The 11,995-nt window shown below is 53.1% G+C and overlaps 1 protein-coding gene across 1 annotated transcript; it reads right to left on the bottom strand.

Annotated features, from left to right (window-relative positions):
- Positions 1 to 1,762: 1,762 nt before the first annotated feature.
- Positions 1,763 to 8,905, bottom strand: LOC143161498 (peroxynitrite isomerase THAP4-like). Its single transcript, XM_076340584.1, has 4 exons — positions 8,796 to 8,905; positions 7,848 to 7,957; positions 6,378 to 6,481; positions 1,763 to 2,062 (listed from the first exon to the last, which is right to left on the bottom strand). The coding sequence occupies exons 1-4, from the start codon at positions 8,903 to 8,905 to the stop codon at positions 1,943 to 1,945; spliced, it is 444 nt and encodes a 147-aa protein (XP_076196699.1). The 3' UTR covers positions 1,763 to 1,942.
- Positions 8,906 to 11,995: the final 3,090 nt, after the last annotated feature.

The following is an 11,995-nucleotide window of genomic DNA, read 5'->3' as shown; positions in this document are numbered from 1 at the left end:
CAGTGGCCCTTCACTGGACTCTCTCCAGCCTGTCCTTGTCTCTCTTGTCCTGGGGAGCGCAGTACTGGACACAGCCCTCCAGGGGTGGCCTCACCAGTGCTGAGCAGAGGGGAAGGATCTCCTCCCTCGCCCTGCTGGCAACGCTCCTCCTCGTGCAGCCCAGGACACCGTTGGCCGCCTTTGCTGGCTCAGCTTCAACGTGGTGTCCACCAGGACCTTCTCTGCAGAGCTGCTTTCCAGACGGGCGCCCCCAGCGTGTCCTGGTGCCTGGGGCTGTTCCTCCCCAGGGGCAGGACTTTGCGTGTCCCTTGGTTGAACTTCAGGAGGTTCCCATCAGCTCATTTCTCCAGCCTGTCGAGGTCCCTCTGGGTGGCAGCGCGATCTCCTGGTGTCTCAGCCACTCCTCCCACTGTGGGATTGCCAGCAAACTTGCCGAGGGTGCACTGTGCCCCATCATCCGGATCACTAGTGAAGAGGAAGAGGATCAGACCCAGTACTGACCCTTGGGTTACACCGCAAATGATCGGCCTCCACCTAGGCTTCGTGCCACTGACCAACACCCTTTACTTAAAGACCTAGAGCATCAACTTTCAAAATCACTTCTTCACAGAGCAGAGACTATTTGCAAAGTTCTGCCTCCCCCAAGCCTTCTGCTGTCTCCAAAACCATGAGAAGTTTCCGTGCTATCGTTCATTGGCCCCAGTTAGCATTTTCATCTTCAAATACAGGACCTCTGGAATATAACGTAGGATCTGTTGAATTGTTTGCCGCCTCCTCCACTTTTCCTGAAAATACCGTTGCAGCACTACGTGCTGAAACCGCCTGTCTGAATCATTTTGCGCTCCCTGCAAACACACTGAGGACGCCGCCGCGAAGCTCAGAGAAGCTTGGGGAGCCACCAGAGCAGAGATTTCCAAAGCCGCAAAGGTTTTAAATCCCTTTGGCCGAGGTGGGTCTTGGGTCCCAAAGGAAGCTACAGGTGCAAACCAGAGCCATCGTGCCATCACGCAGTTTCTGCACAATGGTTGGCGTCAGAAAGCTTGTGAGAAAGAAATGTCACCGCCAAGGCCTTCCCTAGAGCCGCACACCCACCACAGAAAGCCTTTGGAGACAATCGATGGAGAAACGCAGCCACAACCGTCGCTCCTGCCTCTGCTGTAGACCAGAAGCAGTGCTAGACCTTTGCCTCCCTCACCGCGGAGGGACTCGATGACAGATTTCATGAAGGTCAAAGACTGCATCATGACTCCCGAGTCAGAAAAAAGAACTGCCGAGAGCGATCCCCACTGTTCGCAGTGTCTCTTGCTGCCCGTTGGCTCACAGTTGTCACCCAAACTCTTGTGGTACTCTGCACTGAAGCTAGGTGAGGTCTGGTCCTGACCTCCAGGACTGCCCCAAATGCTTTCAGGTCAGCTGGACGGCACCATCAGGATTGGGTCCTGCGACAGTTCTCTCCGTCCCACCACAAGAGGTAGGTGCTCGCTCCAAATATCTAAGCTGAGTTTCATTAGGCGGGAGCTGGAGTTCTCGGGGTCTGTCCCTGCCGTGCAAATCCATTCCTGATCCTGCTGCTTCCGCGGCATTATTCAGGCTGCAGAGAAGGGTCCAGGAGGTTGGATCTGCAACCCAACGCCTGCTAAGAAACAGGCATCAAAAAGCCCCTCTCTAAACACTGCCAGAGCAGAGGGACGCGCTGACCACTCTGCAATCACGCCCAAAGACACAGCCATAAAAATAAAAGCTATTTATTTATTTATTAATATACCATTACAGAAACATCTGAGTAACATTCTCACAACAGGACGGGCAGCTCCGCGGCCCTGGGGGCGAGCGCAGGCAGCCAGCTCCGGGGTCTGCCATGCCGTGCTCCCGAGCTGCCGTTGCTCTCGGTGCACGACGCCCCGCTCCTCACCCTCGGCGGGGAGACCCAGCCCTCCCGGTGTCAGGGCGTCACCTTTTTGTAGGTAATGTGGAGGTGTTGAGTCATGGGCTGCGTAGTGGTTGCCATCGAGACAGTTTGTTCGAGTTTCCCATCGGAATTGAGCCTGAATTTTCTGGTAATCTAAAAAGGAGGGGAAGAAAAGAAATAACAAAATCAAGCAAACAGCAACCACAGGCTAAATTCCTTACCCGCGCTTTCTACCTTCCCATGCCATCCTTCTGTTTGCTGTCAATGCACCGCAGATGGAAGGGTATGCTCACTACAGCCATGCGAGTAAACGAGGAGAAATTTTCTCTCCTAAAGAAGTCAGCCCTTTCCAAGCCCCAAGACCATTATCCACAGAGCAATGCAGTGTCCTGGCACTACTACTGACATCACCTCAGCACGGACAGGCCAACACCCCTCCACCAGAAGAGCGGCTCCTGGCTGGCGGCTCAGGGAGTTGCTCTGCGCTGGACGACATCCCCAAGGCAGCTCTCAAAACCACTCGGGCTCTCTGCAGGTCACCACACCGTGCCAGACTAAGGCCTTGCTCACGCTACATAGGGAGATGGGAGCCTGCCGAGCCTCGGCTTGCACCTGCAGCCAGGCAGGGGTTCAGCCCCGGGGCAGGAGGGAAGAGCACTGCCATCCTTCAAGAGGGTTCGACAGGCAACATCGTCCCCATCCCTCCTCCCGAGCAGGCTGCAAGTCTCTCTGTGCTGCACCAAACCTCAGGAGAGGCAATCAGGGGTTGCCCTGTGGAGCTGGACCACTTAGGTCCCGTGCAAGCAGACGCTTGAACCCAGGCTTCAGCGGCTTCCAAACCGGAGGAGGGAGTGGCTAAGCGTCCACAGTGTTCAGCCCAGGTTGTAGGTCTGCTCCTCGGTGTTGCCAAAAGAAAGGAGAAAAGTGGGACCATCCTTTTTGAACCTCAGCTCCTGTTCCGGAGTAACGCTCTGGCGGGCGTCACTCCAGCTGCCCGGCCCGGCAGAAGAAGGGCCACGTAACCGTGTGGATGACACCAGGGCACGGGCAGCCCCCCGAGTGGGCGCTGCTGTAAGGAGGCAGCTTGGCACAGACCCCGCGCACCCAGCACTTTGGCCCTTTGCGCGATTTCAGCACAGAAGTTGCTCCACATCATCCAGAAGAGCTGTTTATACTGCCTGGTGGCCACTTGCTGCTTCCCATGCCAAACACAACCCCAGGGGTGAACAGAAACAAAGTCCTGGGGACAGCAGGATAACCTGCAAGCACGATTAATGTGCAGTCACTTAAACCAGCCCCATTTAGAAATTCCTAAAATGCAGAGGCTTTTGCAAATGCATTCGTTTCCAGTGAAGGTCACTCAACGGCACGTCCACGAGCTAGCGCCAGTCTGCGTGCTCTGAGACAGCGTCCTCGCCGTTAACACATCTGTTCCTACGCCGCAGTGTGCCCTTAATGCCAATATCCAACACGTCCTCCTTCCGGGAGGTTATTGCCAGCTGAGAGCGAAGCTACACAGGGCTGTGGGGGACGCACCGCTGTTCTGACGTTCACGGGGGCAGCAGCAGGAACAGGGTCATAAGCAAATGATGTTTTGACTGATATCTGCTGATCGGATGGGGCTTTCTTTGTAATGCATGACAGTGTTCCTCAAATACCCTAAGCAGGAAAAGGCAATTAAAAGGAATACGGCAGACGCTCATCTTTAACAAGAAATTATCTCACAACGTGTGACCTTAGCTCAAGGTTCCTGAACGGCCCATTTTCTTCTGAATGGACCACTGCAGGTCAGGCAACGAAGTCTGAATGCCAAGAGGAGGAAACGAAATGAACTGGGCAAAAAGAAGAGGGGGAGTTTCCCTTAAAAGCGAGCTTCAGCCAAAGGCTGGCTGATGGTACCGTGGGAGGGCAAGCTCTGTGTACACCTGAGACGCACAGGCAGCCTGCCACTTCCCACACAGGAGAAGAAACATGAAGCACTGGGAAAGGGCTGTGGGAAATTGCTGAATTCAAGGTAAGTGACATCCACGGCTCGCCCCTCCTCCACAAATCCAGTCATTTTATCACAGAAGACAACGAGGTCCACCAGGCACCATTTACCCATAGTAAAACCATACTGACTGTGCCTAATCACCTTCTCCTTCATATGTGCAGAAATCTCCAGGTGCTGAAGTGAGGCTGACCAGCTTGTAGGTCTCCAGGCTGACCTTCAGGCACTTTCTGAAGACGGGTGACCCACCTGCCACGGGTCTCCAGTCACCGGGAAATTCCGCTGATCTCCATCACCTTTCAAATATAACACAGCAGCCTTGCAGCCACATCAGCCAGTTCCCTCAGTAACCACATACTGCGAGGACAGTCTTGAAGTCTAAAAGTATTTTAAAACGTGCCTGTTCTCCAGACACTCACAGGGGAACATGAGCAGGGTGTTTGAAAACAAACCCGGTCTAAGAGTGCTCCTCCGCTCCCTGCAGAGCATCTCTTATCTATACACACAGAGTGGGAGCTGAGAGCCACTCGCTCCTCAGAGAGGTAAACAGAGTCTGCTTTATGCTGCAATTGTGCCTTACGTCCCACCAGCATCGCCTCTAGCAGGGACAGACCCCCAGGGACTGCTCCTCTCTGTCCATGCGGGGAGCTCCTCCCATCTCAGCAGGGCCACGCCAGTGAGTGCCTGCAACACAGCCCTGACCCAGGGAACAGGTCTTCCTGCCTGAATTATGGCCTGGCCAAGCCACAGCCATCCCAAATAACTTTTCAGCGGGAACACAACATTATGGTGAAGTTTTCTCAGAATGAGCAACTAAAGCAGCAGCACATGTGCCCGTCTCACAACACTTGTAGTCTCTTCATTTCCATGGGCAATTTACGCTGTTCTTGGTGAAGGTGAAAACGCGCTGGGAGTTGGTTACTTGCCATACCCTCCCATTCCACATCCTCCTTCACCAGCAAGGGCCTCCCAGATACTATGACCAGTACCTGGACCTGAACTGCCCTCAGGTGCCAGATGAGCATGGTCCTTCTGCTCGGAAAGTTCCCTCTTCCAGCCCTCAGCCAAAGCCAGCCTTGCAGCCATCAACCAGTAAGACATCCGCTCGCTTTCTGTTGCTTTCCCCCTCTCCTCCTGCCAGTATATCTGCTCACGTTTCAGGCAGTGACTCTGAGAGGGCAGTCCATTTTATTTAAATGTTTGTAATTAAGAGCTCCGCTGCCTTGGTGATATCCATAGTATTTAATGGCTTTATTTCCCCTGCTATAGAAAGGAGGCAATACAGCTGTTCCTGGGAAAGGAGAAACCCAACAACTTATAACATGCATCTGAAGGCAGGGGAGTTAGGACTGCCTTTCCGGAGTTAGAACATTGTTTGTGTAGGCACATACAGTTTTTGGCACATCGGTGAATTTAGGGAGCACTCTTATGACACTGGCTGCATCTGCATAAAGTTGTGCTCTCAGTTATCTATGGGTCGGTTTTATAGCGCATAAAAACTAGGTTGCAAAATTAAGCCTTAAAGTCCAGAAGAAGACAATACTGTATTTGCTGCAAAGTAGCGTCTTCTCTCCCGAGAGCCACACCTCACTTGTCACCCTTCAAAAATTGCACTCGGTCACTTGGTTCACATGTTATCAGAGAAAACAAAACAGATGCAAGAACATGCCAGTATCTACTCTTCCTGAGAGCTTGTTCAACCTCGCTGTCTTTCTCAGCTGCTAGTCAACCAAGACAACTTCATATGTGACAGCTAGGATTCCAGCGGTGACCTCAGTATGCCACACTAACTCCAGCAGTGCCATCTTACTCAGAGCTGGTTGTACCCCATCCAGCTGTGTCAACAACAAATCGCCGCTACACAAAAAAAAAAAACCCAACAGTCTAAAACCAAGAAGCAGTCAACCAAGACTGGAGCTGACAGCAAGTGCCAGCCCTGCCAAGCAGCCACAGATGGCAAGAGAGCCCACAGCAACTTGTGAATGCCCTGAAAAGCAAGCAAGCAAGATTTGCAAAGACAAGGTGGAGCTCCAGTGAAAGGCAGGCGTTCCTAAAATATCCTGATGAGGCCTAATACCGGCCATACCTTACGTGTGCACCCTCATACTGTAAGTAATCCAGAAGACCAGCATTAAGAAGTAAAGGTGCAATACCCTGCCGTGCAAGGGTATTTAGGCAAGACTTTCCTGTTCTCTTCCCTAAGTACCTGCTACTGGCCACTGCTGGAGACAGGATTCTGGGTTGGCTAGTCTGATTCAGCACATCAGTTCTTATCTTAACAATCCCTCTGAGTCTTGTAATGTACGAAATATCTTCTGAAGGCCGTTACAGAAAGGATAAGCCAGGATGCCATGCAATATTTCCAAGAACTCCTGATGGCAGTCTGTAATTAAAGCATGCTAATCAACCTATCCTCCCAACTAGACGCCTTCTGGGGCTAGCAATACTATGTGAATTGCTCACCCCATGTGCACTCACCTGCTCTACGTGGGGCTTCTTGGCAAAGGAGATCCTGGCTATGGAGTGAGAAGCTATAGACAGCTCTTGTCCATTCACCTCCCCTTCCTCCACCTCCACCAGACCTAGTGAGAAGCAAGGTCATATATATTATTAGGCTACAAAGGTTACTTAATGATGTCACAGTTATTAGGCTATGTAATAAACCACCACTCTCCCTGAAGAACGATTCTATTTGACCTAGCACATATCGACAACTGTAAATCCACGCAACCTCAGGCATGTAATGCTGCTGAGAAAAATCTAGCCAGACTGACTGACTTACCCGTGTGGGATGACTATCACATTGCAACTGGCAGTTTTCCCTTCAGCACCTGCTCTGGAGTTTTACATGCAAATTTAAGCATCAACTGGGTTTTAACACTCTTTCACTTACAATAATTTAGATGGGGTTCTCTCTCTCATTCAGTCCCTGTAAGGTGTGTAACAAGTGCCAAGGCACATCCAAACAGTGGGAGATTCTCCTAGTTTAGGAGCTAAGAAAGAAGACTGCACTGAGATTACTCTCCAAGATTGTTAAGGGAACAGCAGGAGAGAAGCTCCCCTGCTACAGTGCTGCAGAGGCTCTTGGTAGTGCCACAGCCCGGGCAGGGTCTCTAACAGGGAACCTGCTGTATCGGTCACACCAAACACTCCTGGACGGAGGGGCTGCAAAGCACCACAGCCCCACCTTGCCAGGGCCACAAGCTCTACCCTGCACTGCAGAATCAAATACAGCGAGCGTTGACATTGGTAACAGTTTAAGTGGGTTGTTAAATCCGACCCTCTTTAGAAGGAGCAGCTGGCCAAATATGACACTACCAATAGAAGGAGGACTCTAGACACAGGAGCTCATGAACCAAGGCATGCACCTCTCTACTGCTACCACAGGGTCAACTGTGGCCAATCCACAGGAGCAGCGGGAACTGAAGCATCTTATCTGTACACGTTCCCCCTGCCTCCCCACAAAAAAAAAAGACTAGGATGCTACAAAGGCATCAAGAATGTCGCTGGCCACTTATCACCTGCCATCGTTAAGGCTCAGACTGCAATTCTTGTTACAGAGGCAGGGGTTCTTTTGGTTTACAAAGCTACGTCTGCAAATACCAACATATCATTTGAGGAAAGGATACCCCTCGAGTCTCCTGCATGAGCGGTATTTCGACTTGCAGTCCTTTCCTGTCACAGAGAGCTAGAAAGCCACGCCGTCTGGGCAAAGCCACATGGCCAGTCCTAGAAACTCAGTGCTTTTGACACAAGCTCATTTATTAATTTGTTTTCACTGCGGGTTCAGCGCCAAAGAGCAGTGATGCTGCTCTTTGGCGCTGAACCCGCAGTGAAAATAAATTAAATGAAACTGTGAGAGGTGCAATAATTTTCTGGAAAAGTGATGAAATGGCACAGCAGGGTAAGGACCTCTTCTTTTCCCCAGCGTGGCTATCAGGTGTGTACCTGTGTTCTGGGCACTGATGAAGGCCACCTTATTAGTGTCAGGTTTGAGGCGGATGAATCCACATTCTCGGTGCATGGGCTTCCTAGTGTCCGGATGAAAGGCGTTGAACCTGAGGGGAAATCAGAATACAAAAGCTGCTGTTTGTTGCACTGAAAATACAGTGTTTGGCCTGGTATCGTCTCAGAGGAAACGGTATTTTATCTAACCACATGATTGCCTGCAGCATTATTTGAAGAGTAAAAGACTGACAACGCTTCACGGTTGGGAGATGTAAACGTGTAAAAATATAGTTACTTTACGGGCACAGCTTTTTCTCAGAGCTTCAGTTAGTTATTTAAGTTCAAGCTTCAGATTTTCCACAGCTCCAGGGTCTTTCTAAGAGCTAGCTCAGAAACCCCCTCAGGAAGTCAGACATTTCACAGATGCTGAAGCCATACTCTGTCTCAGATAGTTCCTTTTCTCAAATAAATATCTGAAATTACAGTATAATCTTTATTTAGCTTTTAAACCTGGCAAGTTGGGTTTTTTGTGTATTACATGCTGCAGGCAGTAACAGAGCAGACTTATTTCTCCCACCACCCCCTTCAAAAAGAAAAAAGTTCAGCTCAGATTCTTCTTTATTCTTCATGAGGTCTTAGAGTTGTATGTTTGGTCACCCATAATGTGGGTGCTTACATATATCATGCACATTCATATGTTGTGTTAGTGCTACAGCATTCCTGAGTCTACACAGGTAAGTGAATTAAACAGCAGCTTAAATACAATGGCAAGCTAGGTATCTATATAATGTAGTGGACTATCCTATTGGTGTTTCTTTATTCTAGACTAATCTCTTTCTTTTCATACTCTTTTTCATAGGATTTCCCATTCTGCATCCTTCTACAGGAAAGGAGACAGAGGCAACCTGGGAGCTGCTGCTGCTAAGTCTGCACCCAGAACTCCCTCACACGACAGCAGTTTCCACACGTGCCTCTGCTGTGCAACTGGGATGTGCCTGCTGGGAACGGCCAACACCAGTCGCCTCGGCCACCATGACCTGTCCTGGGACTGGAGACATGCTGTATCACCAGCTGCCACCCCAAAGGTAACAGGGCAAGTATGCAAGAAGAGCTTGACCAAGGGGCTTGTCCAGGCACTGGCACGTGGCAAGCTGGAATAGTTATTTATTAAAGAAGCACTGAGAGCTGAAAAGTCCAAAGCAAGAGTTTCCTATGTGAAGTAAAATATAATTAATCACGCAGAGTCGACATTTCCTAGAAGACCAGCAGCACAAGGTGCAGCACATGGCACCCCTACACATGGTACAAGAAATCTGTGGGCTTCAAGGAACTGGAGACGAGGACAGGGGAGCACAGCTAAGACATGCAGTTAGGGAGGAGTTTGGGTGCCTTGCAGCTGCTTCTGGCTCCCCGGTGTCCTCTGGGTACAAATACACAAATTACTCCTCTTGTTTGGCTTTGTCTCTGTATAAAGGATGTCTCCTTTTAACCATGTCATTATAGGAGGAACCAGGAATGACTTCTATTGGTGGTGCAGGGCTGCATCCCTGCTGAGGCATGTGCTAGCATCACAGCCCCTGTGCTCTGCAGCCAGGAAGCCAGGTACCCTACACAATCGTGCCTCATGGTGGGATTATCTACAATCAAAGGAGGAACGAACTTAAATCAGGCTTCTTTCAGTGCTTGGAGTATTGAAGAGACATATGGACTGCCTTGTAACAGTCAAGTGGCACTGCTCCAGGAGCCAGGGAGGCACAGGGTCTCTGTCCTCCAAGCCTGCTGCCTATTTTCCTGACACTTCCCAGAGCTCAACAGCTCTGAGCTGTTTATCTCCTTGGCAAAAAAAAAAAAAAAAAAAAAAAGGGACTCAAATCAGCAACTGTTCAAAAGTTGGAGAGGGAGATGTAGACAGAGCATGACTGTTGGAGCTTTGTTTCTTTTGGAAACTGGACTAAAAATGCCACATGCTGAGCTGGCAGCTCTATCACAATGAATGGCCATCGTGGTGCTGCCCTGGCGTGGCTGCTGCTGCTGCAGGTGCCGGAGGCTGTCCCGTGCCGGCTCGCTGCAGAGCGGGGAGGATGCCTCCCTCCTTGGGTGGGAAGGCATTCAAATGACCTGGCGAGGGAGGACACGTGCCCTGGTCTGCCAGGCAAAGGGAGTCCCTCCCGCATCTTCCCCCCACGCCCCAAAAGCATCGTTTGGGCCCGTTTCTCCAAGGAGTTCCCGTGAAGGATGCCTCCTTCCAAGGGGCCTTTCCTGAAGCGATGCCTCTTGCCCGGTGGAGACAGAGGCCAGCAGCAGCTGGGAGGGAGGGAGCATCTGTGGTGGAGGCACTGCAGCCACCAGCCCTTCCCTGGGCAGGGCCGGGAGCGCATCCCCGCAGGGGCGAGCAAACTGGCACGGAAGAAACCAGGCATGGCCCCTCTCAGCATCCCCGGTGCTTTTATTTCAGAGGGAGTCCGGGGCCCCGCTCAGAAGCGGAGCCAGGGGAGGCGGTTCGCGTGGTCCCCTGAGCCCGGCTCTTCCTCCCGGACCCTCCGCAGCCACGATGGATCTTCACTGGTCTCTGGCGGGTAGCGGAGCCGGCTGCGCCCGTCACTGTCCCACTGCCAGGACAGGCTCCGGACACGCTGGCGGGGCATGGGGGGGCTGCGCTCCCCACCCTCAGCGGAGAGTCTCTGGCGCTGGGGACCTCTGGGGCCCCGCTGCTGCTGCTGCCGCCGCCCCTGCCGCCACGGCCCCATGTAGGGACAGAAGCGGCCGCGGCGACGGCGGGCCACCCCAGCACGCTCATCCTCTACCTGCAGGCGGCGGATGGCCATGATGGGCCCCCGGCAGAGCGGGCAGGTGGCAGCGACGGCGGTGGCAGCCCAGCGCTGGATGCAGGCATGGCAGAACGCATGCCAGCACGGGTCCACGCCAGCGGGGCCTTCGAGGGGACCCAAGCAGATGGGGCAGGTGTCCCCCCACGGGGAGCTCCTGGCGGCTCCCGGCGCTGCCGGCTCATGCCTGGACGCCTCCAGTGCTGCTGCTGGGACTTGGTGTCCTCTCAGCTGCTGGTGGGTCTTGATGTCTTGTCTGCTGCTGGCAGGACTTGATGGGTGCCGCTGGCAGGACTCGGTGGCTCCTTGGCTGCTGGCAGGTCACAACGTCTGGCGTGCCGTTGGCAGGACTCGATGGCTCGGGTGCTGCCCACAGGACTCGACGTCTCGTGTGCCGCTGGCAGTACGTGGCACTGGCATATAGAGCTGCCCATCGCAAGTGACATCATGAGGTGACTGTGACTCTCTGGTGACATCACAAGGCTCTCGGGGGCACACCCGGGGGCACACCTGGGGGCACACCCAGCCTCAGAGACAGACCCTGTGATGCAAAGCCCATCTGGCAGTGTGCTTCACACCTCCGCGTTTGCTCAGGCCCCTTCCAAGTGGTCCCTGTTGCTGTTGGTTGTTGTGCCAGCATCACACACTCACAGTGTTGGGGTTGGCAGGGACCTCCGGAGGTCATCTGGTGCAAGGCCCTGCTGAAGGAGGGCCACCCTCAGCCGGACGGACCCTGGGCACCACTGAAAAGAGTGCCTTCAGATAGTTATATATATGGAGAAGATCCCCCGAGCCTTCTCTTCTCCAGGCTGAACAGTCCCAGCTCTCTCAGCCCCTCCTCACTGGAGAGACGTTCCAGCCCCTTCCCCATCTCAGTGGCCCTTCACTGGACTCTCTCCAGCCTGTCCTTGTCTCTCTTGTCCTGGGGAGCGCAGTACTGGACACAGCCCTCCAGGGGTGGCCTCACCAGTGCTGAGCAGAGGGGAAGGATCTCCTCCCTCGCCCTGCTGGCAACGCTCCTCCTCGTGCAGCCCAGGACACCGTTGGCCGCCTTTGCTGGCTCAGCTTCAACGTGGTGTCCACCAGGACCTTCTCTGCAGAGCTGCTTTCCAGACGGGCGCCCCCAGCGTGTCCTGGTGCCTGGGGCTGTTCCTCCCCAGGGGCAGGACTTTGCGTGTCCCTTGGTTGAACTTCAGGAGGTTCCCATCAGCTCATTTCTCCAGCCTGTCGAGGTCCCTCTGGGTGGCAGCGCGATCTCCTGGTGTCTCAGCCACTCCTCCCACTGTGGGATTGCCAGCAAACTTGCCGAGGGTGCACTGTGCC

Source organism: Aptenodytes patagonicus, chromosome 6 (assembly GCF_965638725.1).
Source record: "Aptenodytes patagonicus chromosome 6, bAptPat1.pri.cur, whole genome shotgun sequence".
Lineage (NCBI taxonomy): Eukaryota > Metazoa > Chordata > Aves > Sphenisciformes > Spheniscidae > Aptenodytes > Aptenodytes patagonicus.
The sequence above is the reverse complement of the archived record's forward strand: the minus strand, read 5'-3'. Positions and strand labels throughout refer to the sequence as shown.